Raw genomic sequence first — 23,498 nt, 5'->3', positions numbered from 1 at the left:
TTAAAATAAAGGGCCATTATCTTTGCCAGGGTTATTATCTTTACACTGTCGATCAAGCTGGCTGCCGAGCAATGGCCTGAGCAGATGCGCACACAGGGAATTAGGGCAACGTTACAGAATTACTAAAAACAACCAAACCACTATCATCAATGCGCTGAAATTTTAAAAAATGCCTTTTAAATATTGCCTTGGGCTGCAGTCTCATTTGCATCTCACTTCGGGAAGCCTGTAGAGTTTGCAGTGACAGCCCTGACACGCACAATTCGTTCTGAAAAACATGAATGAAAGACCCGTATGGCGGGGCGGGGCCCAGCGCGCTCCGTTCGCGGCAGTATCACGGGATGGACACCGGGAATGCCAATGGCCTGACCGCAGCACAGGGGCTGTGGCTCCGGCGGCCACACCGCGTCCATTCATAAACGCAGAACTGCTGAGGGCAGCGGAGCAGGCCACCCGCAGCCCGGGAGGAGGCACGGCCGCCTTGGGACGGGGCACGGCCCTGGGGCGGGGCATGGCCTTGGGACGGGGCACGGCCGCCTTGGGACGGGGGCACGGCCTTGAGACGGGACACGGCCGCCTTGGGATGGGGGCACGGCCGCCTTGGGACGGGGGCACGGCCTTGGGGCGGGACACGGCCGCCTTGGGATGGGGGCACGGCCGCCTTGGGACCGGGGCACAGACGCCTTGGGACGAGGGCACGGCCTTGGGATGGGGGCACGGCCTTGGGACGGGACACGGCCGTCTTGGGACGGGGGCACGGCCTTGGGAGGGGGCACGGCCGCCCTGGGACAGGGCACGGCCGCCTTGGGACGCGTGGCCGCCCTCCCCTACACCAGCACAGGCTCCTGTTCCGAGAGCCCCCGCCGTGGCGGCAGCACGCTCGATGGGGAGCGATAAGGAGCGGTGGGGGGCAGCGGGAGGGCTGCTGACAGCCAAACCCCCCTGCCGCTGCCGCTCCCGCCCGCCGCCACAGCCCCCCCCCGTGCCCTCCCTCCCTTCGCTCTCCTCAGCTCTCCGCCACACTCCAGCGCCCCTACCGCTCCCTTCGAGGCGGCCGCCGAGCAGCCCCGCCGCCTCCTTCAAGGATGAATGGAAGCGGGAGGAGGCGGGCTCCAGGAGAGGCGCCGCCCCGCCTCGCTCCCTCAATGAGCGCCCGGGAGGGGCCGCCGCGCCCCCGCCCCACGGCCCCGCTCCCAGCGCGGGGGACGGAGCCCGGCCGTTGCTGCGCCGCCGGGGAAGGAGCCGCGCGTTCCGGCAGCTGAGGGGCCCCGCCGGTTCCCGTCACAGCCCGGGCGCCGTCCCCGCGCCCGCGTCAGTGTCTCTGTCCGGGAGAACCTCCCCGCGCTCCATATCCCCAGCGCCGGGCCGGGGCTCCGCGAGGGAGCCGCATCCTCCCGAGCGGGCTGCGAGGCGGAGCCGCCGCCGTGCCGGGAGGGTTCAGCACCTCGGCCCGGGGACAGGGGCGGGAGCCGGCCGGCAGCCGCGGCTTTCCACCGCCGGGCCGCCCCGGTGCGCTCCGCCAGCCCGCTCCCCAGCCCGCTCCCCGTGCCCGGCCCTGGACGCCGGCGGCCGCCGCCGCAGCCCCTCGCCCGCGTAGGAGGAGCGGATTTTTTATGGCCCCTTCCGTGCAGCCCCAACTTTCCCCCTCGGCTGGGGACTGCCGCCTTTCCAACGGGGTGTGCCAAACCCACCGCGGTTTCCAGCCACCCTCCGCGCAAAACCCATCTCGGGAAGGGAGAATGGGAAGTTTTGGGGAGCTCGACTCACCCAAGACGTTCCCAACGAGAGCCACAATGAATACGACGATGTAGCCGGCGATCAGCGCCCATTCATATTCCTTGGGATGCAAATACTCCTTCCAGAGATATCGCAGGAACTCCTCATCATCGTAGTCGGAGGAGGGGGTTAAAAGAGCCTCCCGCGTTTCATTTAGTTCCGACCCACTCGTCCAATTCCTGTACGGAGGGGAACCATCCTCTGGTTGAATCCCGGACATTCCTAGTGGTTATTCCGGAGGCTGGGAATAAAACAATAACCAACAAACCCAAACCCAGACCCGTCAGAGCATCCGAGCTTTCTCCCGCCCGTCCATCGAGGCTTGTGGTTGCCAGTGCGAAAAGCGGGGTGTGGGGAGAAAAATGACGCGGGAACTTACGGGAACCAATGCGGGAACAGGCTGGGGATCCGCGTCGGTCCCCAACCCGCCCTGGCGAGCCTTTTCCCCGACCGGGCAAGGGGTGCAGCCTCCGCGGGGGACGCTTCACCCCCTGCCCCGTCGTGGAAAAGGCTGGTCGGGGTAGGCTGCATGCCTCAGGTGCCGGAGTGCACCCGCCCCCGCGGGAAAAGTCACGTCCGTTTCAGACGATGTCGATTTTTGTTCCCCAAACCATGCACACGCACCCTCGCACACCCCGCATCTCTGCACGCCTCCCCCCCTCTTCCTCCCCCCGCACCAGCTCATCCCCAGCTCCTCATCTCTCCCCCAACCCTACTTCCAGCTTGCCCATCCCTCTTCTCGGCTTCTCCTCGGTTTCTCACCCTCTCTTACACAAGCACTTCCCCTTAGACCTTTCAACCTTAGATTCCAGATATATTCAAGATATTTGTAAATTAAAGGCTGTGGAAGGCTGTGGTGGGAGGAAGCACAGGGTTAAAGGAGCCATTAAAAATCAGTGGCTAATGAGGCTGCCTCATTTCTGTGCTGCTTTGAAAGTTAGGCTAAAATGGGAACACTGTGGGCTTCCCAACACTGGTAGGAAAATCCCTAAGAGGGCTGAGCAGATAAATGGGAGGTGTCATTGGATTTGAAGATTGTGAGACCTCACTGTAGCTTGAGTTTAGCATGCATTCACTGCGCTGAGGATGTTTCAGACATCCAGCTTGGGATCTCGATACAGCAACTACCCCTCAGCCATTCTGAAATGAGCTCAGCTGGCAGAAAGCAGTTCAAGAGAACCCAGAAGTGCCAGTTAAACAGCATGATAGGTCTCCTGGCTTCTGGTCATTACTTCTTGAAATATTTTCATACTTTGCCAAGTGTACAATCTCTAAAGGAAATGGGATAGGTCTAAACTTGTCCCTCCATGACTGATAAAATCCCCTCTTACTCAGGCAATCTGTTCACTTCATATCTGAATAATTTAATGAGCCTGATAAAAGCACCGTTTCTATTGGGACATGGCACAACTAGCTCAGTCAAGCATTTCAGTGCAGGGTCTGCACCTCCATAGAAATGGAGGAAGTGTTATGATGCCACTCTGCTTCCAACTCAAGCATAATAGACAGGCAGATATTCAATCATTAACACTGCATGTAGAGTGCTTAGCTCTAGACAGTACTTTAGGCTACCCAATTGTTTTTTGTCGGTGTGCTACTGCCTTCAAAGTTCAATGCAGCATACCTGGAATATCTCCTCCTATTTCTATAAACCTACTCACTTTGCTTTAGTTCCTTTTAAAACAAAGAAAAAAATTCTTTCATATTCCACAGGGAACTTGAGTGAACTTTTTAGTCAAAATAAGTTATAGAGTGAAATATACTCAGATATACAGGTAGGATCAGCATGTCTCTTACATAAATTAGAAGGGTAGAGTTTGAAAACACCATAAACAAAGATTAGATATCTGCAGCTAACGAAAGTTGAAGTATGAAGTTTCTTAGTTGAAGTATGAATTAGTATGAACTTAGTTGAAGTATGAATATTGAGAAGTGACTTAAACTCTCCTGTGGGAACGCAGGATTACTTGGTACACAAAAAGAGCCCTATTTAAGGAGCTTGTCATGGTCTTTGCTAGTGGGGAAAGATTTAGAGAATGACCATTTGGTAATCAATAACAATCACACTCATGCTCCAGCTTGTTTCCTCTGCTAAAATGTTTGAAATTCCACTATTTGCTTCCAAGTTGCCAAAAAAATGAAGTAATATCTTTTTTGACATAAAGTTTCTTTCTCTGTCAGCAGTAGTGACTCCACCTGCAGTGCTGCATGCAGCTCTAAGGTCCCCAGCACAAGAAGAACATCGACCTTTTGGAGCTAGTCTGGAGGAGGGCCATCAGAGGCATAAAACACTTCTCCTATCAGGAAAGGTTAAAAGAATTGGGATTGTTCAGGCTGGAAAAGAGATGGCTTAGGGGTGACTTAATTGTAGCTTCCCAGTAGTACCTGAAGAGGAAGATGGAGAGGGACTTTTTACAAAAAGTATGCAGTGAAAAGACAAGGTGGAAGACAGATTTAACCTGAAAGAGAGTAGGTTTATACTAGACATCAGGAATAAATTGTTTATTGTGGAGGTGGTGACGAACTGAAACAGGCTGCCAGAGAAGTTGTGGATATCCCATCCCTGGAAGTCTTCAAGGCCGGGTTGGATGGAGCTTTGAGCAACCTTGTCTGCTGGAAGGTTCCTTGCCTATAGTAAAGGGATTGGGACTGGATGATCTTTAAGGTCGCTTCCATTCCAACCCAAGCCATTCTATGATTCCTATGAATAGTAAGGAATGGAATTAAAAAGGCATACATATTTGGAAAAAACATGAATTTGTTAAAAACTTGTCACAAGATTCATTCTTTCAACAAGATTACAAATCTGATTGTTAAATACATAAATAATAGATTATGCAGATTAATTAGCTGCCTAAATTCAGTATTCCTGGAGAATAGGAAGACTTTGTTTTGGTTGATACCACACATTCTCATCAGGGAGCAGACTAGTAAAAAATAAATATAGCATACATTATAAAGATTAAAAATGGGTTAGCTAACAGATCCCAGGATAAAAAGGTAGACAAACAATCATTGCTGAGCCTATGAATTCCTACTGTCAGTTCTTGGTTCTGTTATACTTATTCTTCAATGACCTTGAAGAAGCTGGCAGGTGACCCAGAGATCAGGTACAATCAGCTAAACACACATGCTCATCACCAATCTGTAGCCAGAAAGCTTCATTTGATCCTTGGTTGTATTAATGAGTATACCTGTGAAAACAGATTAAATTTTAAAGTATGAGTGAAACTCAACTTAGGGAAAATATTCAACATCTACAAAAACTCTGCTACTGAGGAAATGGTTTTCAAATACAGCCATTTTTGCTATGCATTTTAAAATCAAGATCAAATGTCTTTCTGAAAGAAAAGTGCTAGATGAGATGAGAATTAATTCAGAAAAATCACATTATATGGAATGCAAGAGGTCAGACTGAATGATTACGGTTGTCCCCCTCTGGCTTTCTAATTTGTGAAAGTGTGTTAGCTAAATCAATTCCCCTGATGAATTTTGGTTCTGATTTGTCTTTTCTTTTAATTATACTATCTGCATCAAACTTGGTGCAACAATTTAAATGTTCCTTTCATATGTAAGTGTACAGCAAATGTTCAAAATTATGTAATTCTTATTTTAAGTGGTGCTTTGTTTTTGTTTTGGTATTTTTTTTTTCAGTTCAAAGCCTGCTTAACATGGGGTTTTTGCAAACTTTTATAATCAAAGAATATACTGGTGACACAGCACTTAAAAGAAGCTTAAATTCAAGGGTATATCTATTAACCTTCTTATCTCAGGAGAGTATTTTCTGGTACTTTATTTATCTAAAAGGTTCACATACATTGATATCTTTTCTAATCCATAACTTTCCATCACTAATCCAAAAATACTGAAATTAAATTACCAGCCCTAGAAGATATGTCTTGTGGCTTTCAATCTCACTTATTATATGATATTAGACCATGTGAATATAAATCAAACAGAATTTTATGCTTTATTGCATCTGATAGCTTACAGGAACTGACATTCATAGAGAATAAACAAACCTTACTTCAGCATCCAAGTTTATCACTTCATCAAACACATTTCCCCCTCCATAACAATAATTTTATTGCAGACCTACATTTTTCTTAATCACACAAATAGGCAGCATTTTTCTCTTCTGTCAGAGACTAGCCCTTTCATTTAAAAATCTATTTGATTCAGAGGATTAGTTCCATAGTAGTAAAATACCATATTAAATTTGGAGCCCTTTTCTCAGGCCAGAATTAATTTTGCTTTTTTTCAACTTGGTTGAAGAGGCAGCTCAGCTGTGGAGTTTGTGTTCTACTTTTGTTGAAAATTTTAGCAGGTGATTTTGTTGCTGGGAAGCAAACCACATAAACATAAGCACTTAAGAGAAAGACTGTGTGAATGTCTTCCTTCCTTCCTTCCTTCCTTCCTTCCTTCCTTCCTTCCTTCCTTCCTTCCTTCCTTCCTTCCTCTGTTCTCATGGAGCAGCTTTTTTTCTGATCTTTTGTCTCTCACATGAAAGATGCCCCCGAGAGTAGAAAACCACCTGCCTTAATGTTTATTTACATGACTCGTCTTGGCGAGTCATATTCCAAATTTTGCCCATGAAGATCCTCTGGTATCTTTCCTTCTATAATGGTATTGCAAGGTGGAAGTGCTGCTTTCTGGCAGCAGTTCTAAGTAGTTTCTGAGAAGCAGATGAACTATTATCAACTAAATAGTGAAGACAAAAAATGAGCGAGTAGAAACAAGGTAAGAGCAAGAAAGGAAGACTGAAAGAAAAAGCCAGGATTAGAAGTTTATACTGCCATAAATTTCATTGGGATCATCAGACAGTGAGGTGAAAAGGACCACAAAAGAAAAATTGCTATTTTACTGTACTTTTTTGAATTAATTAATCAGTTACCCTTGTAAGTAAACAAGATGATACATCACAAAATGCAGTTGCAACTTCATGTTTCCTTTAGATGTGTTCTTGTCTTAGCATCAATTCAGTGATGAATTGTAGGTTAAAGAGTCAAAACTAATTTTAACAAAAGAGACAGTCCTCAAACCTGCTGCTAAATTTTCTGAAGTGGGGATATGAAAAGCATCCAGCAATTATCCTTGTTTAGGCAACCTCAGACATTTTTCTCTTTGCATGTAGAAAGCAGGATCCTGTTAAGCAGGATCTTATTTAAACAATTCAAAAACTTGCAAAGGTATTATTACCCCAATATAATAAGAGTATGAGCAACATTCTATTGATTTATTAGCTGACTAGCACCATTAAAATAAGTCAAAGCTATGATAATTTTCTCTGTTTCTAGTAGTGATCAGATAAGAAAAATTAGCTGTTGGTTAGCTCATGCCATCTTCATTATTAATATCCACCAATGCAGAACATATTTGAAGTGAAAAACTCTGATTCTAGTCTCATTCACTCTACTGTAAATTAGGAGTATCTTCATTCATGTCAGTAGAGTTATGCTGCTGTAATACAAATTAGAATAATAGAATGCATATCTGTTCAAATTCAGACAAACTAAAAGCAATAGGAGAATCTGACTCTCAATGAAAACTCTGTTGTCCAGCTGGGAACAGAATTGCCTAACATCATTCCTATATGTTAAAGATATCATTTCCAAGGGTGTGCAATGCTAATATATAAAAATGTACACTGTCATACCATGCTTTTCTTGGTCCATGTGCTTACTAACAGCCAAGTACTAAAAGGGGTTTTAAATCTTCTTTTTATTTCTTCTACCAAAAAAAATTGTTTTGATATATGAAAATGAATGCGTACCATCTGCAGTATTCTCTCCTCCACCAAGTCTACAAATATTTAAAAGCAAACACATTTAATGATCAGGGCACAAATCCAAACATATATAGAACAAATTACAAAACACCTTTCCTGAAAATGCCTCTGAACTGTATATGGAAGCTGAAAAACAGATGTCTATTTACTTTTTGTTGTTGTTGTTGTTGTTGTTGTTGTTTTTTTTTTTTGTTAAAGCATACTCAATGTTAATTTCAGTTGGCAAGTTTAAATATGTGGAAAAAATCTCTTCTTAACTTCATAAATATATGTCAGCACTGAAAGTCATTTCTGTAGAAGCTAAGACAAATTTATTACAAGTCCATAAAAGCTGTTAAATTAAGCAGTTTGAATGCTACACTGCAGTCAAGAGCTCTGAAGCCAGAGAAACTATAACTTGAAATAAAACCTTTTTCTTAAAATTATTTTACCTGGAATGTTCTTCTGACCCATTTGGAAATAGCAGAGCATCTGTAGTGTGATCTGAGACAAGATAGATGCTTTCATATTAAGTATTTCGAGGAACAAGAAAGAAGAGGAACTCAACTTTTTAAAAATAAATATGTTGGTTATTTTAAAGGAAATAAAGACCTTTCAAATAAATTTAGCACAAAAAAATGTATCATTTATTGCAATGTTTTCATGATGATTAGAGGATTGGCTCTTCCCTTAGCAACATAGGCATTTTAAGCAGATGAGATAGATTAGGAATGGGAAGTGAACAGTGACAAAGATGGCTTTAAGGGACTTATCACTTCCAGAGTTATCAAAGCTAAAACACACCAACATGTATGAGAGACCTGTGACCTGTACTTTTCTATTTGGGTTCACTGGCCCCCTGACAGAAGAGCAGAGTAAAAGGACTACGTTGTGCTATTGCTTTCACCAGACTGGTTCTTACTTTGCTCTCCAACCCCTCCTGTTGCATACAGCCAGCGAACCCTCCAGTCTTGGTTACATCTCTGCCAGTGGCCGGGAATAGATGACTAGAGGAGAACATAAGGGTAAGGCAAGTTTGCAGCGATGCTTCCCAGCTTTCTCTCTTTGAGCAAGCTGCTAGTTAGCAGCTTCCTGAGGCAAGTCATTATGTCTGGCTAACAAATAGGTCTTTACAAGTTTTTTTACCAACAATTTTGCTTAATTATTTCCTGAGCCCATTTGAACCTCTGGCTTCCATTGAAACTAGAAGCAATGACTTCCACAGTTTTTTACAGTGGCCCTTCTTTTCTACAGTTAAAAGTGTTTCTAAATAATTTTATTGTATTTGGTTTGTTGCTCATACAGTGTAAAAATTGAGTATTTCCCTTTCCAGTTTTTCCATACCATTTTCTTCAGTCAAGTCCTCCTCCAAACTATCTCCATTACAACAATCTTTTTATTTTTGCTAATTAACTTAGCATAACTGAAAAATTTGTTACCTTTTATATTCATGCCCTGAATAATCTCTGATCTGTTTAAATAAGGTCCAATTAACTCAGTGGGGTTTTTTTTCTGTCACTTGTTTGAATTTTGTTTGGTTTGTTCTCTACACTATGCTTCATTTAAGTACAGCATTCTGTAACTTCACTACCAGATGAATAATCTCAAATGGCACACTTTTTGGCACATTGGGTTTCTGATACTAAGTTTAAAAACGTACCCATTTTCATTTAAATTTTCATCAATGGATTTATTTTTCCTTGGATAGACTGTGTCCCTAATACCAGTTCAATCTTTTATTAAAGTTTCCCCATTCTTAACAAGCTGACTCTGCTCTTTATGCCATTTCTCAGACATACTGGTACTGCACTCTGTCTAACCCTGTTCGTGGTACTGAGATCACTTCTCAGGTCATCTTTATTCAAAGATTTTCTATAATCTGTTGCTACTACTCTACAATATGAGCTCTTGAGATTTCCATTTTAAAGTTAAGTTTTCAGTGAACAAAAGAGAAGTATTTTGTCATGAGGAAAGCACCAAAAGCATTTGTTTTCATGTCATTGTTCACCCCTTGCTATTTTGTTTCTTAAGGTGCGACTTCTTATTCTGTTAAGCATGTCTATTTCAAGATTTTACTTCTGCCTTGATAGTTTATTCCATGCCTGCTTTCTTTGTTCTTTCCTAGCCTAATAAAACAGAGAAGGGCTTAATTTCCTCCTATTTTCAATGAACTGTTGCAGGAATATTTTTCTCATTCATTCTATGAGCTTGTGGGTGGCTATACATTACTTTGGACTGCAGCATGCAGAACTTTGCAATAATTTCCCCTATTGTTACAAGGTTTCTTGTGATAGAAAAACATGTTTGGCACATCAAAAATTGAAGTCATAATGGCATTCCATTCCAAAAGAAAAACATAGAACTTCCTATACATTTTATCATAGAATTGCTAAGGTTTGAAGGGACCTCCAAGATAATCAAACCCAACCATTAAACCAGCACTGCCAAGTCCACCACAACGCCACGTCCCAAGCACCACATCTACTACATGTTTTCTTGAACACTTCCAGGGATGGTGATCCCACCACTTCCCTGGGCAGCTTGTTCCAATGCTTCTCATCCTTTCAGTGAAGAAATTTTTTCTAATATCAAATCAAAAATATCCCCTGGCATAACTTGAGACCATTTCTTCTTGTCCTATCACTTGTTACCTGGGAGAAGAAACCAGCCCCCACCAGTCTACAGTGTCCTTTCAGTTACTTGTAAAGAGCAGTAACATCCTTCATGAACCTCCTTTTGTCTGGACTAAACAACCCCAGTTGCCTCAGCTGCTCCTCATTAGTCTTGTCCTCCAAGATCTTTCAGCCTATGGGGCCAAAGTGCTCTGTTTTGCCAGCATAGCCTGCACTGATTTGTTTCTCTTCTGCACTTAGCTACTGAATCTATAAAATGTATATTTACTGGGGATAGTGTTAGAGAGAAGTCAGAAACTCAAAACCAAGTCAGTGTGAAGAAATTGATTGTTCAGGCTGTAAGATATGCTAGGCCAAAAAAAAAAAAAAAAGAAGTTGCCTATGTTACAAAATTACTAAAATGAGAACCTTTAGTGGTCTTCTCCAGCTCCTCAAATATTGGTCATTGCTTTCTCTTTTCATTTCTTACTGTCAATTGCATTTTTCAGTAAGTCTTACCTTGATTGACTGTACATTAAAGAATATTATTATTGCCCAATGTCCTATTAGACAGTGGCTGCCTCGGTTTTTTAGTTTGCTAAACACCGTAAGCCAACAATTCAGCTTGAAAAAAGAAGAAAATAAAATGCTACAAAATGCCAAAAAGAAAAGAAAATGTTAGAGTTTCTAGATACAGATCAACATTATACTGCAGAAATTAGCCTAGCCTGAATGTCAGATGAGCCTTTTAGTGAATTAAACCCATATTTTTTCATCTCAGTCAAGTCACCTTGCATTTTAGAAGTCAAATCTAGCTTCAGTTCTCATGCCTGAGTATAACACTACTTATTTTTATGGGCAGATTTTTCTCTTCCCTTTGCCACTTGGCATTATTTGAGCCTCAGATAATTATAGTTCTGCTTTTCCTACTGTAAAGATGTGTGTATGCTTTGCAGGAAGAGCCTATTGTCTATGGAGGGGTGAAGGAAGAAGTCACTTAGCACTTAGGGACCACCTTTGCTGCTGGTAAAGGCAATTTTGGAAGAATCAGCCCTGTGACCAAACCTATGGAGACTTACCCACCTATTGTGCAGCCACACATTGGGGCTGGCAGGGCCCTCAGTGAGCTCAGATGTGTGACAATGTATGACATCACTGTTGATTTGGGCCATCAGATAGAAACCCATCAGCACAGGAACTTTCCTTGCTTTTTCCTTGTATTTATAAGCAAGCTGTCAGCTCAGAGTCATATATTAAAAAACTATTTTAATCTCTCCCAATACTGTTACACGTTGAGGCGCCAACACTGAAAAGGAGACAGACCTATTTTCCTGTGAAGTTAAAAATGTGAGGCAGTGCTTAATATGCTTTGAGTGATGAGAATGAACCAGGAGATTGCAACAGACCTGCACCTTTATATTCCTTTCAGCAATGGTTTGGGGGTAAGGATGTCTCAGTCTCTGCAGTTCTTCCAGTGATTGTGAAGATAAATAATCCACTTCTGTGGGGTTCAAGACTATAAACAAGACTGAGTCTGTGATACTGTTCATTCTTTCCTCTTCTAAAATGTAATAATATTGGCTGCACATTTTTCATTTACTGTTATAGAACAGCTTGCAAACAAGGCATCCTTGTCTCAGTTTAATTTCAGCTGGATCAGATTAACCAAGATACTCAAATAAAGATCTAAACATCTCATGGCAAAGCATGAGCAAAGCTTGGAAAAGCATCATTTGAAAAAGCACTATTCACATTTTTCCTTCAAAGTTTGATGCCTGTTTAAATGCTTAGACCTTCTCAGATGGCTTTTGCTGTTTCTTTACTGACTTTTTCTTCTGACTACTTCAAATCTTTAGGTGTGAAGACCATTTCTTGTGAAGCACTGCTAATCTCTTAGCATTTTCAACTTTATGAGGATTCTGTATGTTTCTATACATCATTGTCTGTTGCTTGCAACCATCTATAGAAATCTGTCATATTTAACCTCATCTTTTAGCTACTCATCTACAAACTGAGTTCACAGAATTTCCTTAGTGTAAATTTCTGTAAAAACATAAATTTTAGGTGCTATAAGTGAAGAGGGTGAAGGATGGCAAGTTTAAGAATGTAAATTTATATGAGTTACATAAATCCTGATACTTGTGCACTGAAAATATCCAGACTGAGTCCACTAAGTCCAAACTAAATGTCAGAACATGAGAAATCCGTCCCTTCCTTTAGCCATTTTGTTTCCTTTCTGTAAATTTGCTTAGTCATTCAATTGTGTAAAAAAACCCACAAATTTTTCTACTTCAGGATCTACTCACATCTACAATTACCTAAACAGAGGTGATCTATAACCTGTGTAAATATTCATGTATTTTTTTACAGGACTTATAAACTGCTCCTTCATTTTCCATTGTTCTTCCCAGAGGAAAAAGACTGAGCTGGATCATGAGATGGAGAATCTACACTGAAAAACAAGCTGTTGAAAATGCACCCCAAATCATTTCTTACTTTGTTGTTAAAGTTTACTGAAGGTCTCTAATTAATATGTATATGCAGGGAGAAAGGAAAATTAGGGGAAAAATACAGGAGTGTGGTATAATTACACAGATCAGTGTTGTTCCATCAGTAATACTGTTGGAAGTACTAGTGAACCTATCACTCTTGAAGGTCTTGAAGATCTTTGTAAAAAAGTGATGAGAATGATAAACACCACGAGAATTTCTTTACAAAATTATAATATTTTACCAAAGGAAACAAATCACAAAGGTCAAAAATGAGCAACAGTATGAAAGCAAACTACATGTTTCTGCTCTTAACTCATGGCAAAAGAAGGAATCACAGAATGAAAACAGTAGTGGGAAATAAAAGCTACACCCAACAGCTTTTCTTCCAACAAGATAAAAATAGACTATAAAATTGATTAAGGTAAAAAATTTAACTACATTTTAGAAGGGCCCATAATCAATATATACAACAAGAATATCCAGGCTTGTCACTGCTAATTATAAGTAAAGGTTTTGACTTAGTTTTCCTGTGTTAGAAATTAGATGAGATTGTGGAAATCCTATTGCCCATAAATTAACACACTATGGAATCCACTAATAATGTAATAAGATGCACCTTAAAATAAGCTAAATTTCTTTTCTCCACAAATCCAGCTTACTGTAAGTAAGCTAATTATACCCAGATAAACTATACATCTCCTGTTTTCACAAAACCACAGTAAACATGGATAATTACAGCTGAACTGAGTGTTTTTCAGGTTACATTATTATCTTGAAAATAGTTTAAGAAAAATATATTCCATCTTGAATATAAGATTGCAATATCTATGAATAATTAAGAAAACAGGCTTTGCTTTTAGTTAAAGATGGAAAAATGTACACATCAGAATGATGCCAAAAGATTTTTGCTTTTTATATATTTTTAATATATTTGTAGCTCTGTAGACTACTATTGTATAATTATATATTTTCTTAGCTAACTCAAATAATTTTCCTACCCAGTTAGGCAAATACATTCCTGGAATCCTATTTTAATCTTGCTTCTTCAGTGAACCAAGGTTGTTTCACTTTCCCATTTTTTAGACATAAACAATGTAGGGCTAGGAGCAAAGGGGAGGCTTCGGTAGCGGGCTCAACCAAGAGGGGAATTACTTCATTAACAGTACTTCTAATTGGGGATTCTTGTCAATTACGCTAATTTGTTAAACTTATAAAAGTGTTGAAGCCCTGTATCATGTGCACATTTTATCATCTTAACCTTGTTTTGCTCTTAATTTTAGAGGCTATCAAGCAACAAGAACATAAAAATTTCAATTTAGATATGCAGATTAACCCCCCTCCCAAATTTGTACCTGTGTGGTAGGCAACACAACCTCACAGAATTGTAGTAATAATGTATTCTTAAAGCCTGTACTTGGGTCTTACTCAGCTCTCCTTCTATACAAGAATACGAGAGGCTAGCATAAATTACCTGGAGACTGTCCTATCTTGCTCTTCAGCAATTCAAGATATTTGAACAGGAAAAAGTTTCCTCCTCCCAGACCCATTGACAGAGCTTAATATTGTAGGCTGAGAGCACACTGGATAGGAAGAAAAAGGGCTCACACTGCCTCCTGTACATCAATCCATCTCCTAGGAAACTAGTATTTAATTCAGTACCCAGAAAGTGTTCCCTCACTCTGCTAGACACAGCATAGCCGGATAATATTTCTCCAATCTGTGGAAAGGAATACAGTTAAGAGGCAATATAGTTTTTGAAAAACTTACAGTTATCTCTGCTAATTTCTGTTTATATTTTTATTTTAAAGCAAACATTTTTTAAGCAGTAATAAACAAATCAAGCATGAGTTATTAAAGGTTAACAAAGTATTCAATACTGCAGTACTCAAATAATCATATATTCATTTTAGAATTAATGGTTTGAATAGACATGTGGAAAATATATCAAACACAGGGATGTCCCATGGATCAAAAGTAGCACCTTTCAGTTTTTCCCCTCTGCTCCACATGTTCTGCTAAATAGTTGTTAACTAGTTTGAGAAAATTTCTGCTGCTTAGAGTAGAAGTTGACTTCAGGTGAGCAAAGCATTTAGAGCCTGCTTGTTTATGTGCTTGCCCTTGTAGTTGCTATGCATGCCTTTAACTAATTAGTGAAGCAATGAATGCGTCTATAATTTATTTAAATGGAGCCAGGGGCTGTTCTCGGGTCCTGAGTGAGTGGGTCACAGGCTAGATATGTCAACACTACTTTGCTCTCTGCTTTGAGTCTTTTGTTGGCCTCTCTGCTGGTACTGGCTGTATCTAAACAGAAAACTGAGCAAAACCTTTGCAGTGCCTGAGTGTGATTTGGAGGTTAAACCAGGACAGGAGCCATTTCCAACACACAGTTTTCAGGACACCACATGTTTTCCAAACTCTGTTGATATGAGCAGCTCCAGGTTCCTGGCTTGTGTATTCGCCCCTGGATCTTCTTTGCTGCACTTCTTGAAGATGGGTGTAAAATTTTTGATTTTTACTCTCAGCAGAAATCTTCCTTGATGGTCATGACTTTTTTAAGATGATAGAGAAATGAAATTTGCTAGTCAATGTCAATGACATTAGCTGGTTCCTTTAGCATTACTGGATTCATCCCATCCCAAATAATTGAATTTTTTAAAGACTTCCTTAAGCTGTAACTTCCTCTGGTGTAAATAGTGTCATTTTCACACCCTCTACAACCAGATGCAAAAGACCTGAGAGCAGACCTTGCCAGAAAAGACTACGAGAAAAAAGTAATTGACTATTTTTGCCTTTTCTGTGTTCTTTATCATCAGATGAGCACACTGAGTAGCAAACCCACATTTTTCTTAGTTTTGCTTTTGCTGTACATAAAGAAACTCTTCTTTTCATTCATGGACTTCACCAGTTTCAGCTCCAGCTAACACCTGACTTTGCTAACTTCAGCCCTAGATGTTTAGGCAATATCTCTATAGTTCCTCAAGTAGCCCATCCCAATTTTCACCTTCTTTGTATTTCCTTCTTTTTTGGCTCAACACAATGGTAAATCTGCTTTCAGAACTGGACACAATAAAAATGTTCACAGTCATCCAATGTGAAAAGCTCAACTTGTACAAGCACTTCTACTTCAAATGTGCTTGTAATTTTTTGAGGAGTTTTAAGTTAGGTCAGGCATCATCAATTTTTCAGAGCTAACATGAGACATTAATAAAATACCCACTACACAGAATCACCAGCCTGCCTTCATGTCCTTATTTTTCATCTGTGCACAGCTAGTACTGCCAGGTGGCCCAGCAGCCCTCAGACCTTGTGTGGATAATGGCTGAGCCATGGCCTACAAGGACCTGAGAAGCAAGCAGGGAGGTGCTGGTTGCCTCTGCTGTCCATTCCTGCTGCCCGTCCTGTCATCCATATGACAGGTTGCTATGTCAATATTTATTTCCTGCTGGAATACACACTGTTTACTTACTTAGGATGGATTTTACTTGGAAGAGAAGTGCCTTTGATGTTTTCTGTGACAAGTACTACATGCATTGTGTTTGGACGGAGTTTGCAGTCAAATGAAATTAGGCAGTGCAGGTAATAAATCATAGCCCTTGAAAATTAGAACAAACTGCCTTGTTCTTATTCCAAAATGCAGCACTTAAAAGAAAACCACAGTAGCCTAGAAAACATAAAAACAACCCTCAGAATTAAAAGAAAACTAGTCATCTCTGAAGAAGTTATTATGGGAAGAGACACAAAAGAAAAATGTGGGAGGGCAAACAGGAAAAAAGAGATGTGCAGACCTATCTAATGACCCAGAGTCACTCACACTGTTGGAAATCAAACTCATTGATTTCTCCCAGTATTTTATACATCAGACCTTTGCATCTCAGAACTACAGGACTGTGACCAGTGTGACAGTGTGGTCCACAAAAAAAAAGAGGCATTCACAAGCCTGAGCATTTTAATATATTCTTTACTTCAAAAAGTATACTCTTTCCTTGAAGTAGTGGATCACAGCAGAGCTATGGCTGTGTGTGCCATGAGCTGTGACTGTGTGTGCCATGTTATTTCAGCTGCTAATCAAAGCCTCCATTCCCTGTACTGGGTACCTGTTGAGGGTTACACACAGGGGAGGCTGCTGGAAAGGCTTGGACAGATGCTGCTCTTAATCAGCACCTATTAAGTTTTCTCCTGAGCTCAGTTTGGCTCCTTGGAACATGGAGGAGGCACTTAGCTGTGTGTAGGTCAGGTGCTCACAGGGGTGATGTTTAATGTAAGACATCATAAGCGCTGGTACAGAGGACCACTGTGCTTTGAGGCAGGCAGCCAAGTACCATCGCCAACAGCTCACAGCCCTTTGTGGGAGCTTCCATCTGAGTAAACAAGTGGTATTTATCATGAAAGTGAGGCTATGCCTATACTAACAAATTAGTATTCCAGACACAATTCTCCAGAAATTGCATTGATACTACTGAACTATTTTACTCTTCAAAGCAGGACGCTCTGTCCAAACTGTATTTCAATTCACGAATATCAGCCCAGGTATAGTCTGAATGTGTACAGCTCCTGTCAGCTAGAGGTCCCTGGAAGTTTGATGTAATTTTGAGTGAAACACAAAGAATCATTTGTGTTTGAAGAAAGGTGTGTGGTGCAGCATCCCATGAATATTTCCATCGATGCATGAGCATGACTAGACAGATCAACGATTATAACTCACGGATTTCTGTTACAGAGGTTCAACGAGGTTCTATGAGCAAGAGATAGCTTAGGGCCACTTTAAATTCTTCCACTTGCTCCTAGCCTCAAGGCTTCTTCAATACTAGAAATACAATTGCAGGAACGTGTCAGTGGGTCTAGTAAAGCCTAAAGAATTGCCATTTTAAAAAATCAGGAAACATTCTCAATGTTTTGACTTTAAGCCAATTGGTTTTGCTACCTATCCAAGCATCCCGGAAATTTTTCTTCAGTGATGCAAGAGATGGCACCAAGTTCCTAGGGAGGAACTTGAAAAAAATTAGTCAGTAGCTTCAACTATAAGGAAGGAGTACTATAATCTGTAATTTATATTGCTCCCAGGAATCCAAGGACTGTTAGCAAATTCTTTGAAGGATTATAACTTCTTACAAAGATGTGAGCCAAATAAACCAGCCATGGGAGGTCTCATCTTATCAAGTACTGGCTAAGATGGGGATGGTGCTGATTCCTTCTGGGATATAAAACTTCAAGTGATAAAATTGATAGGGAATGCCTTACAGGAAAAAAACCCTCAGCAAAATCCCCAATGATTCTTCACTTCTAGAAAGGCAACAGAGTAGAGTGTCACATCTTCAACATAAAACAGATAGCTCTAGGCACAGAAGAGTGTACATGCTACATTTAGCACACTAAGATTTACTTCCCCTCCCCTCATCCTCTCTTAAGGATTAGCCAATAGAACCTTAAAAAAAAAATGAGCATACTTGCATGGGTTCAAGTGACAAGCTTATATTATCTGGAGTGAATAAGGAAGTAAACCCTCTGATTTTCTTTTTATTTTATGAATGATTATGTACAAAAGAGGCAACAGAGATTTAAAAACAAAAAGGTAAGGAATCCAAAGTGATTATGTATTGGGCTGACAGCAAAAATTCAAAGCCCACAGAGTTCCTGTGTTAGGCAATAATACAGGAGGCAATAATGTCTCCTGGGTTACAGATGCTTGATAGAGTACAGAGGAAGATTGAATGAAATACCATCAACTCATGGGAAGCTTACAACATGTTTCTATTTGTGAAGAATTTGAAATGCTGATGGCAGACATATTTCAGACTCAACATTATTCCATTTAATTTGAAAATAAAAGCTCATGTATACATTAGGATACAAGCTTAAAAGAGCAAACTGTTAGTTAAAAAATTAAAGAAAGATCTCACCAAAGCTCTCCATGACAAAACCTATTCAGACAGTTATGTATGCCAATGTCTGAGTCCAGGAACTGGAACTTCAATGTCCACAATTCAAAATGGTTAAAATTGTTCTGAAACTGTTTTTTACTCAATAGTTCCTCTGCTAAAAGATTCTGGGGAATTGTTCAGCAGGTAGCACAGGCAAAGTGATATTCCCAGTAGGGTCTATGAATGAACAAACCTCCTGTCCTGCAGTCAGCTTACCTATACTAAGGCAGCCTAATCCTGTCAGTTCTCTTTGGGACTGGAAAATGAACCTGGACATTGTTACTTTGCTGATGTAACCTGACAAAATTTTGAACATATCATGAATGTAGATTTATTTTATACCTTTCCATCTAGGAACTGTCCCCGTCTTCCATTTCGCACTGATACACAGAAAAATTACTTTTCAGATCTTCTGTGAATATGTAAGTAGCATGTGAAAATAATAGTTACAGTTGCTGATAGTTAAGATGCTTCTGTTGGAAGAAAAAAGATCTCCTGATCTCAAGGGATCTAACTTTATCATTAGGATAATGTCATTTAAGTATGATTAAAAACATCCCATGTAATTCTCCCACCTTCAGCACAATTATATTTCAAAAATAAGGTTCAAACTGTAGCACATTTGATAGTAAGTGCTAAATAATTTGCTTTTTCCACTAACTGACAATCACATACTTTCACTGAATTATTTCCTGGACAACCTAGTGAGAGTTCAGTGATTTCCATTATTCATTACATTTTTGAGCTGATAGTAGACAGGAACTCCCATGGCTGTCTTCATTTTCAGAATAAATGAATGATAAAAATGGGATTTTTCTTTGTCCTACACACAAAGCCTGTTTTCCCTCAGAGGGAAAGGACATTTCTCTTCGTTTCTCTGGTCACCTTCTGAGTCAGTTTTTCACCCACAGAGCACCCTTCTTTGAACCATGTTCATGGTTGGTTTTCACCCTTTTTTTCCTCATGGGTGTGCATTCTTCCAAGAGTCTTCAGGCCTCTGCAGTTGCACCCAGTCAGAGGGAAACTTCTCACAAAGTGTAGCTCATCTTTGTCCAGGCTCTGATACTTGGCTAATTTTTTTAGCAGTTGTTAATTTTTATAGCTGTCAACCTGTAAAGAAGGCTGAACTAGACTTGTTTTGTTTAAACTGAATTTTTTGTTGTCTGTTGACCCATTCAAAGAAAACAGTAACACCTTTCAGTACAAGAAATATCTATTCTGATCTCATTCTTTCCTATGATTATTCACAGTGCAAGAAAACCATTGCAAGTTTGATGATAGTTATATTCAATCCTGCCTGCTGCAATTCCTGCTGCAGTTCTGCTGTCAGCCCTGATACTTGACTCAAACTTGAAAACTCCATCAGTTTATAGTTGCTATGCCAACAAATCATTGGCTATGGACCAGCTTCACAAATTGTCAGCCAAGAAACCCTGGAAAACCTGTCTGACCCTGAAGGCCATGTAGGCACCTGCCCTTGGGGAAATAAAAATAGGAAACTGGAGCATGCATGGGGATTGCAAGAGTTCATTATCACAAAAATCTCCTGATTTCTCTTTGCCTTAAAAGTTAATAATACTAGCATTCCCTTTAATCAGAAATTGAATGGCTCATTGCTTACAAAGGCACAACTTGGGAAGGATGAACAGGAGCTCTTCTGGACAAATAGGTCAGCAAGTCCTTTGGCTCCACACCAAATGCACAACAGCTGCAGGAAGTGTTCAGAGAAGAAGATAGAACACAGATCCAGATTCTATTTGGCAAATGCTTTATTTATGACAAAATAATTTAGATGCTGAACTGGAATATCCAAGACAGGATTGTCATCCTCCTAGAGTCAGAGTGCAGAGAGAAAGCAAGGCAGAAAAGTCCCTAGAGGGCTGAAATCTTAGACTTGTCTGGAAGCCTTCCCTGACCACAGAAGGAACTTGAAGAACCTGTGTTTTGAACTTTAGTGTCTGCCAATTGGTTAAAGATAGGCAGAAAGGTTTTATCCCAGAATAAGGCTTGAATAGGTGCCGAGTAAGAATAAAGGATTGTTGTGTGCCTTCCAACTGGAACTTTGGGAGCTTTATCATTAGACCCCAGCCTGAACCTGACACACATAACTCAGATCACTCTCAAAAATAAAGGTGGAACTTTCTGATGCTACCTAGCCAATTCTTATTAACATATGGAAGAGAATCTACCTCTGAATTCACTTCAGAAATATCTTGTTTTTCTATGCTGTGCAGAAAGCTGTATTTCCTTCCGTTTAATGCAGAGACATCAATGTGAGATTTCATTTTTTCTTCTGTTAATTCTTTATGTTGAAAAGATTTTCCTTTTACGTAAGTCTGTTTGTGAGGTTTGGATATTTGAGTTAATAAGCTACAAGCTGAAAATTAAATATAATTGAACACAAATTTTATCTTTGAACCAGGTTTAATTTTACTTTTATATTTTTAAACTAAGATTCTATCTACTTACAGCAAATATCTTGTTCTCCTAACTTTTTCATTCTACTGTGACTCACATTTTTAAGCTGATAAAATAGCATTAGACCTTCTTGTTTATTGCAAGACTATTCTTCTTTTTAGATGTGGTAAAGTCTGCTCTTTCAGACAATTTTAATTAGCATGCAAGACAAAATATTGTACAAGATAAGTGAATTTCTTATCAGTAATAAACCAACTTAATAGAATGTGATGATATTACATCAACTAATTCTTTAAAATGCAAAATAATGTGTACAGCATACTCCTGACTGGTAACTTCTTCCTTGATTTCCCATTGTTAATAAATGGATGCTAAAAATAGTTTTGATAGGTTATAAGGTATTTTATGGTCTTACTTCTTGATTAGTTTACTGCTATTTTCAATATTGGTATAAGAATCTGCAGTATGTTCTTCTTAGTATTTTGTCTAGGTTTTATTTATCAAACAGTTTACCAGAAAAGTTAATTGATAGAAAAGAAATGGCAGCTGACCTAAGTGCAGGACTACTCAAAACAAAAACAGAAGTATCAACATCTGAGAGATTTGCATTATTATTTTTGTTGCCTATAGTTAGCTTGTACTACTTCTGAATCATGAGATCATTTTCAACATAAGCTGGTGAGAAAAATGGTCAGTCATATGAATGTGTTGTACAAATTCAAACATATCTATAACTGATAATGCATTTGATAGGTTTTGTGATCTTCCAGTTCCCTGAAGGTGAAGCATTGTCTACAATGAAAAATTCTCCCTTAAAAAAATTTAATGCATGGAAAAGAAAATAAAATAGGTGCAAAATGAATAGTTGGGTAAATATTAGGAAAATGTCTGTAAACCTTTGATTATTTCTATTATTTGGATATCTGCTTGTCTTATCAGTAGACATGATGATTTAGTCATGCAGATTTTCATCTCAAGAAACAGACTAGAGTTAAAAATAACTGCCTCTGTGCTGTTTCTTTTGGGATTTACTCCCCAAAAGTGTGTCATTAACACAGTGACTTAAAGGTAATCCTCAGAATTATGGGAATTATGCCCATATAATGTAAAATTAAAGAAAAAAACCTCCACAACAGCAACAACAACAACAAAAAAAACCACCCAAAAATCAATACTGTCAAGATATATATATATTTGCTTTCTTTTTTGTTCTCAGAAGTAGGGTATATAGTACAAACTTACTAAATATCTGACATTTTCTGAGAACTAAGCAACATTCTCTGACACATACTACGCTATTTGAAACTTCTTCAAGTGGCTAAGTGTATGTTTAATGAAACCACAGGAGAAAATCTATCCCTATCTCTTTTCCCTTTTGATTTTCCTGGAGTTTTTTTCATATTTAAAATGTGTTTTTATGCAAGTACCTCTATTATATTTATCTGTAGCCTGGAACGTCTTATCCATGTTTATAATACATGAGCCCTCCTTAGGGTAAAATCTATTTTTGTGATTATAATAATTCTGTGGTGTGTAGAGCTTGGACTTTGTGCTTGTCTTTTATGGTATGATATCCATTATACCATAACGCACAGATGAGGAACCCAACTCACAACGTGCAAGCAAGAATCAAATTCTGTTTCCTTTTACATCCAGACACCCCAGGAAAGCCAACAGAATGAATTCCATGAGTGAGATTTTATCAGTGGCATTAAATTGTTTTAGGATGGCATTCTGACCTCACTGGACTACAGCTGGTCCCTCCTTGCATACAGCTAACCCTGATGGATCATCTAACTCTGCCAACAGAGCTCAGGGGTGTTCTGAAGTTCCAGAGCTGATCCCTGCGGGCAGCAGCAGGGTATGGAGTGGCCTGCCATCCCCTGTACACTGCATTTATGCACAGGTGACTCAGGGCCACACCGGGCTCCACACAGCTCAGTGGGAGCAATGCAGCAGTGCTGAGGCAATGCCCTCAGCTGCTGACAGCCCAGGAGGAGTATTAGAATACAACAGGCATATAATGATACTTCTCACACATAAAAATCCCAGCTTCTAGTGATTCTTGAGCCAGGTTATTGGTATTCAATAGCAGATTGGGTTTTATTCCACAATATTGTCATTTAATCCTATTGTATTTTCAATATGCACTGTCTGCTTTGAGAAGGATTTCCTTTCTTTACAGCTATACTTTACAATTGTTGAAGTTACTCTGTGAAAGAGTGTGTGTAAATGCTCCATTTATATCCTGTTCAGGTCTATCAGATGTCCTTGTGTGTAGAGAGCTGTAAGTGGGAACAGAGGAGCTGTGTCTATGAAAGTTGCTGTCTGTATTTCCTTACAAGAATGCTGTCAGTGCTGCCTTGTAGAAGAAATACAGTGTGACTGCCAAAGATATTAAAATCTCTCAGTAACAGCTATTACTAAGGATGAGATTGGATAAAATCTGAGAATATGTAGAAAATGTGCACATTTTCAACTAATTGCTTAAATGTTTGTCTCATGTATCCTTAAA

At 40.1% G+C, this 23,498-nt stretch overlaps 1 protein-coding gene across 1 annotated transcript in view; it reads right to left on the bottom strand.

Moving 5' to 3' along the window:
- HCRTR2 (hypocretin receptor 2) overlaps positions 1-2,307 on the bottom strand; it is a 32,325-nt gene extending 30,018 nt beyond the window's left edge. Inside the window, exons 1-2 of the mRNA XM_054280580.1 lie at positions 2,156-2,307; positions 1,768-1,955 (exon numbers count right to left, since the gene is read on the bottom strand). Coding sequence (XP_054136555.1) covers positions 1,768-1,955; positions 2,156-2,307 — 340 coding nt within the window. The remainder of the gene's footprint in view (positions 1-1,767; positions 1,956-2,155) is intronic.
- Positions 2,308-23,498: the final 21,191 nt, after the last annotated feature.

Source organism: Melozone crissalis, unplaced genomic scaffold (genome assembly GCF_028551555.1).
Source record: "Melozone crissalis strain CALT ecotype California unplaced genomic scaffold, PUWL_Pcris_2 ptg000027l_1, whole genome shotgun sequence".
Lineage (NCBI taxonomy): Eukaryota > Metazoa > Chordata > Aves > Passeriformes > Passerellidae > Melozone > Melozone crissalis.
The sequence above is the reverse complement of the archived record's forward strand: the minus strand, read 5'-3'. Positions and strand labels throughout refer to the sequence as shown.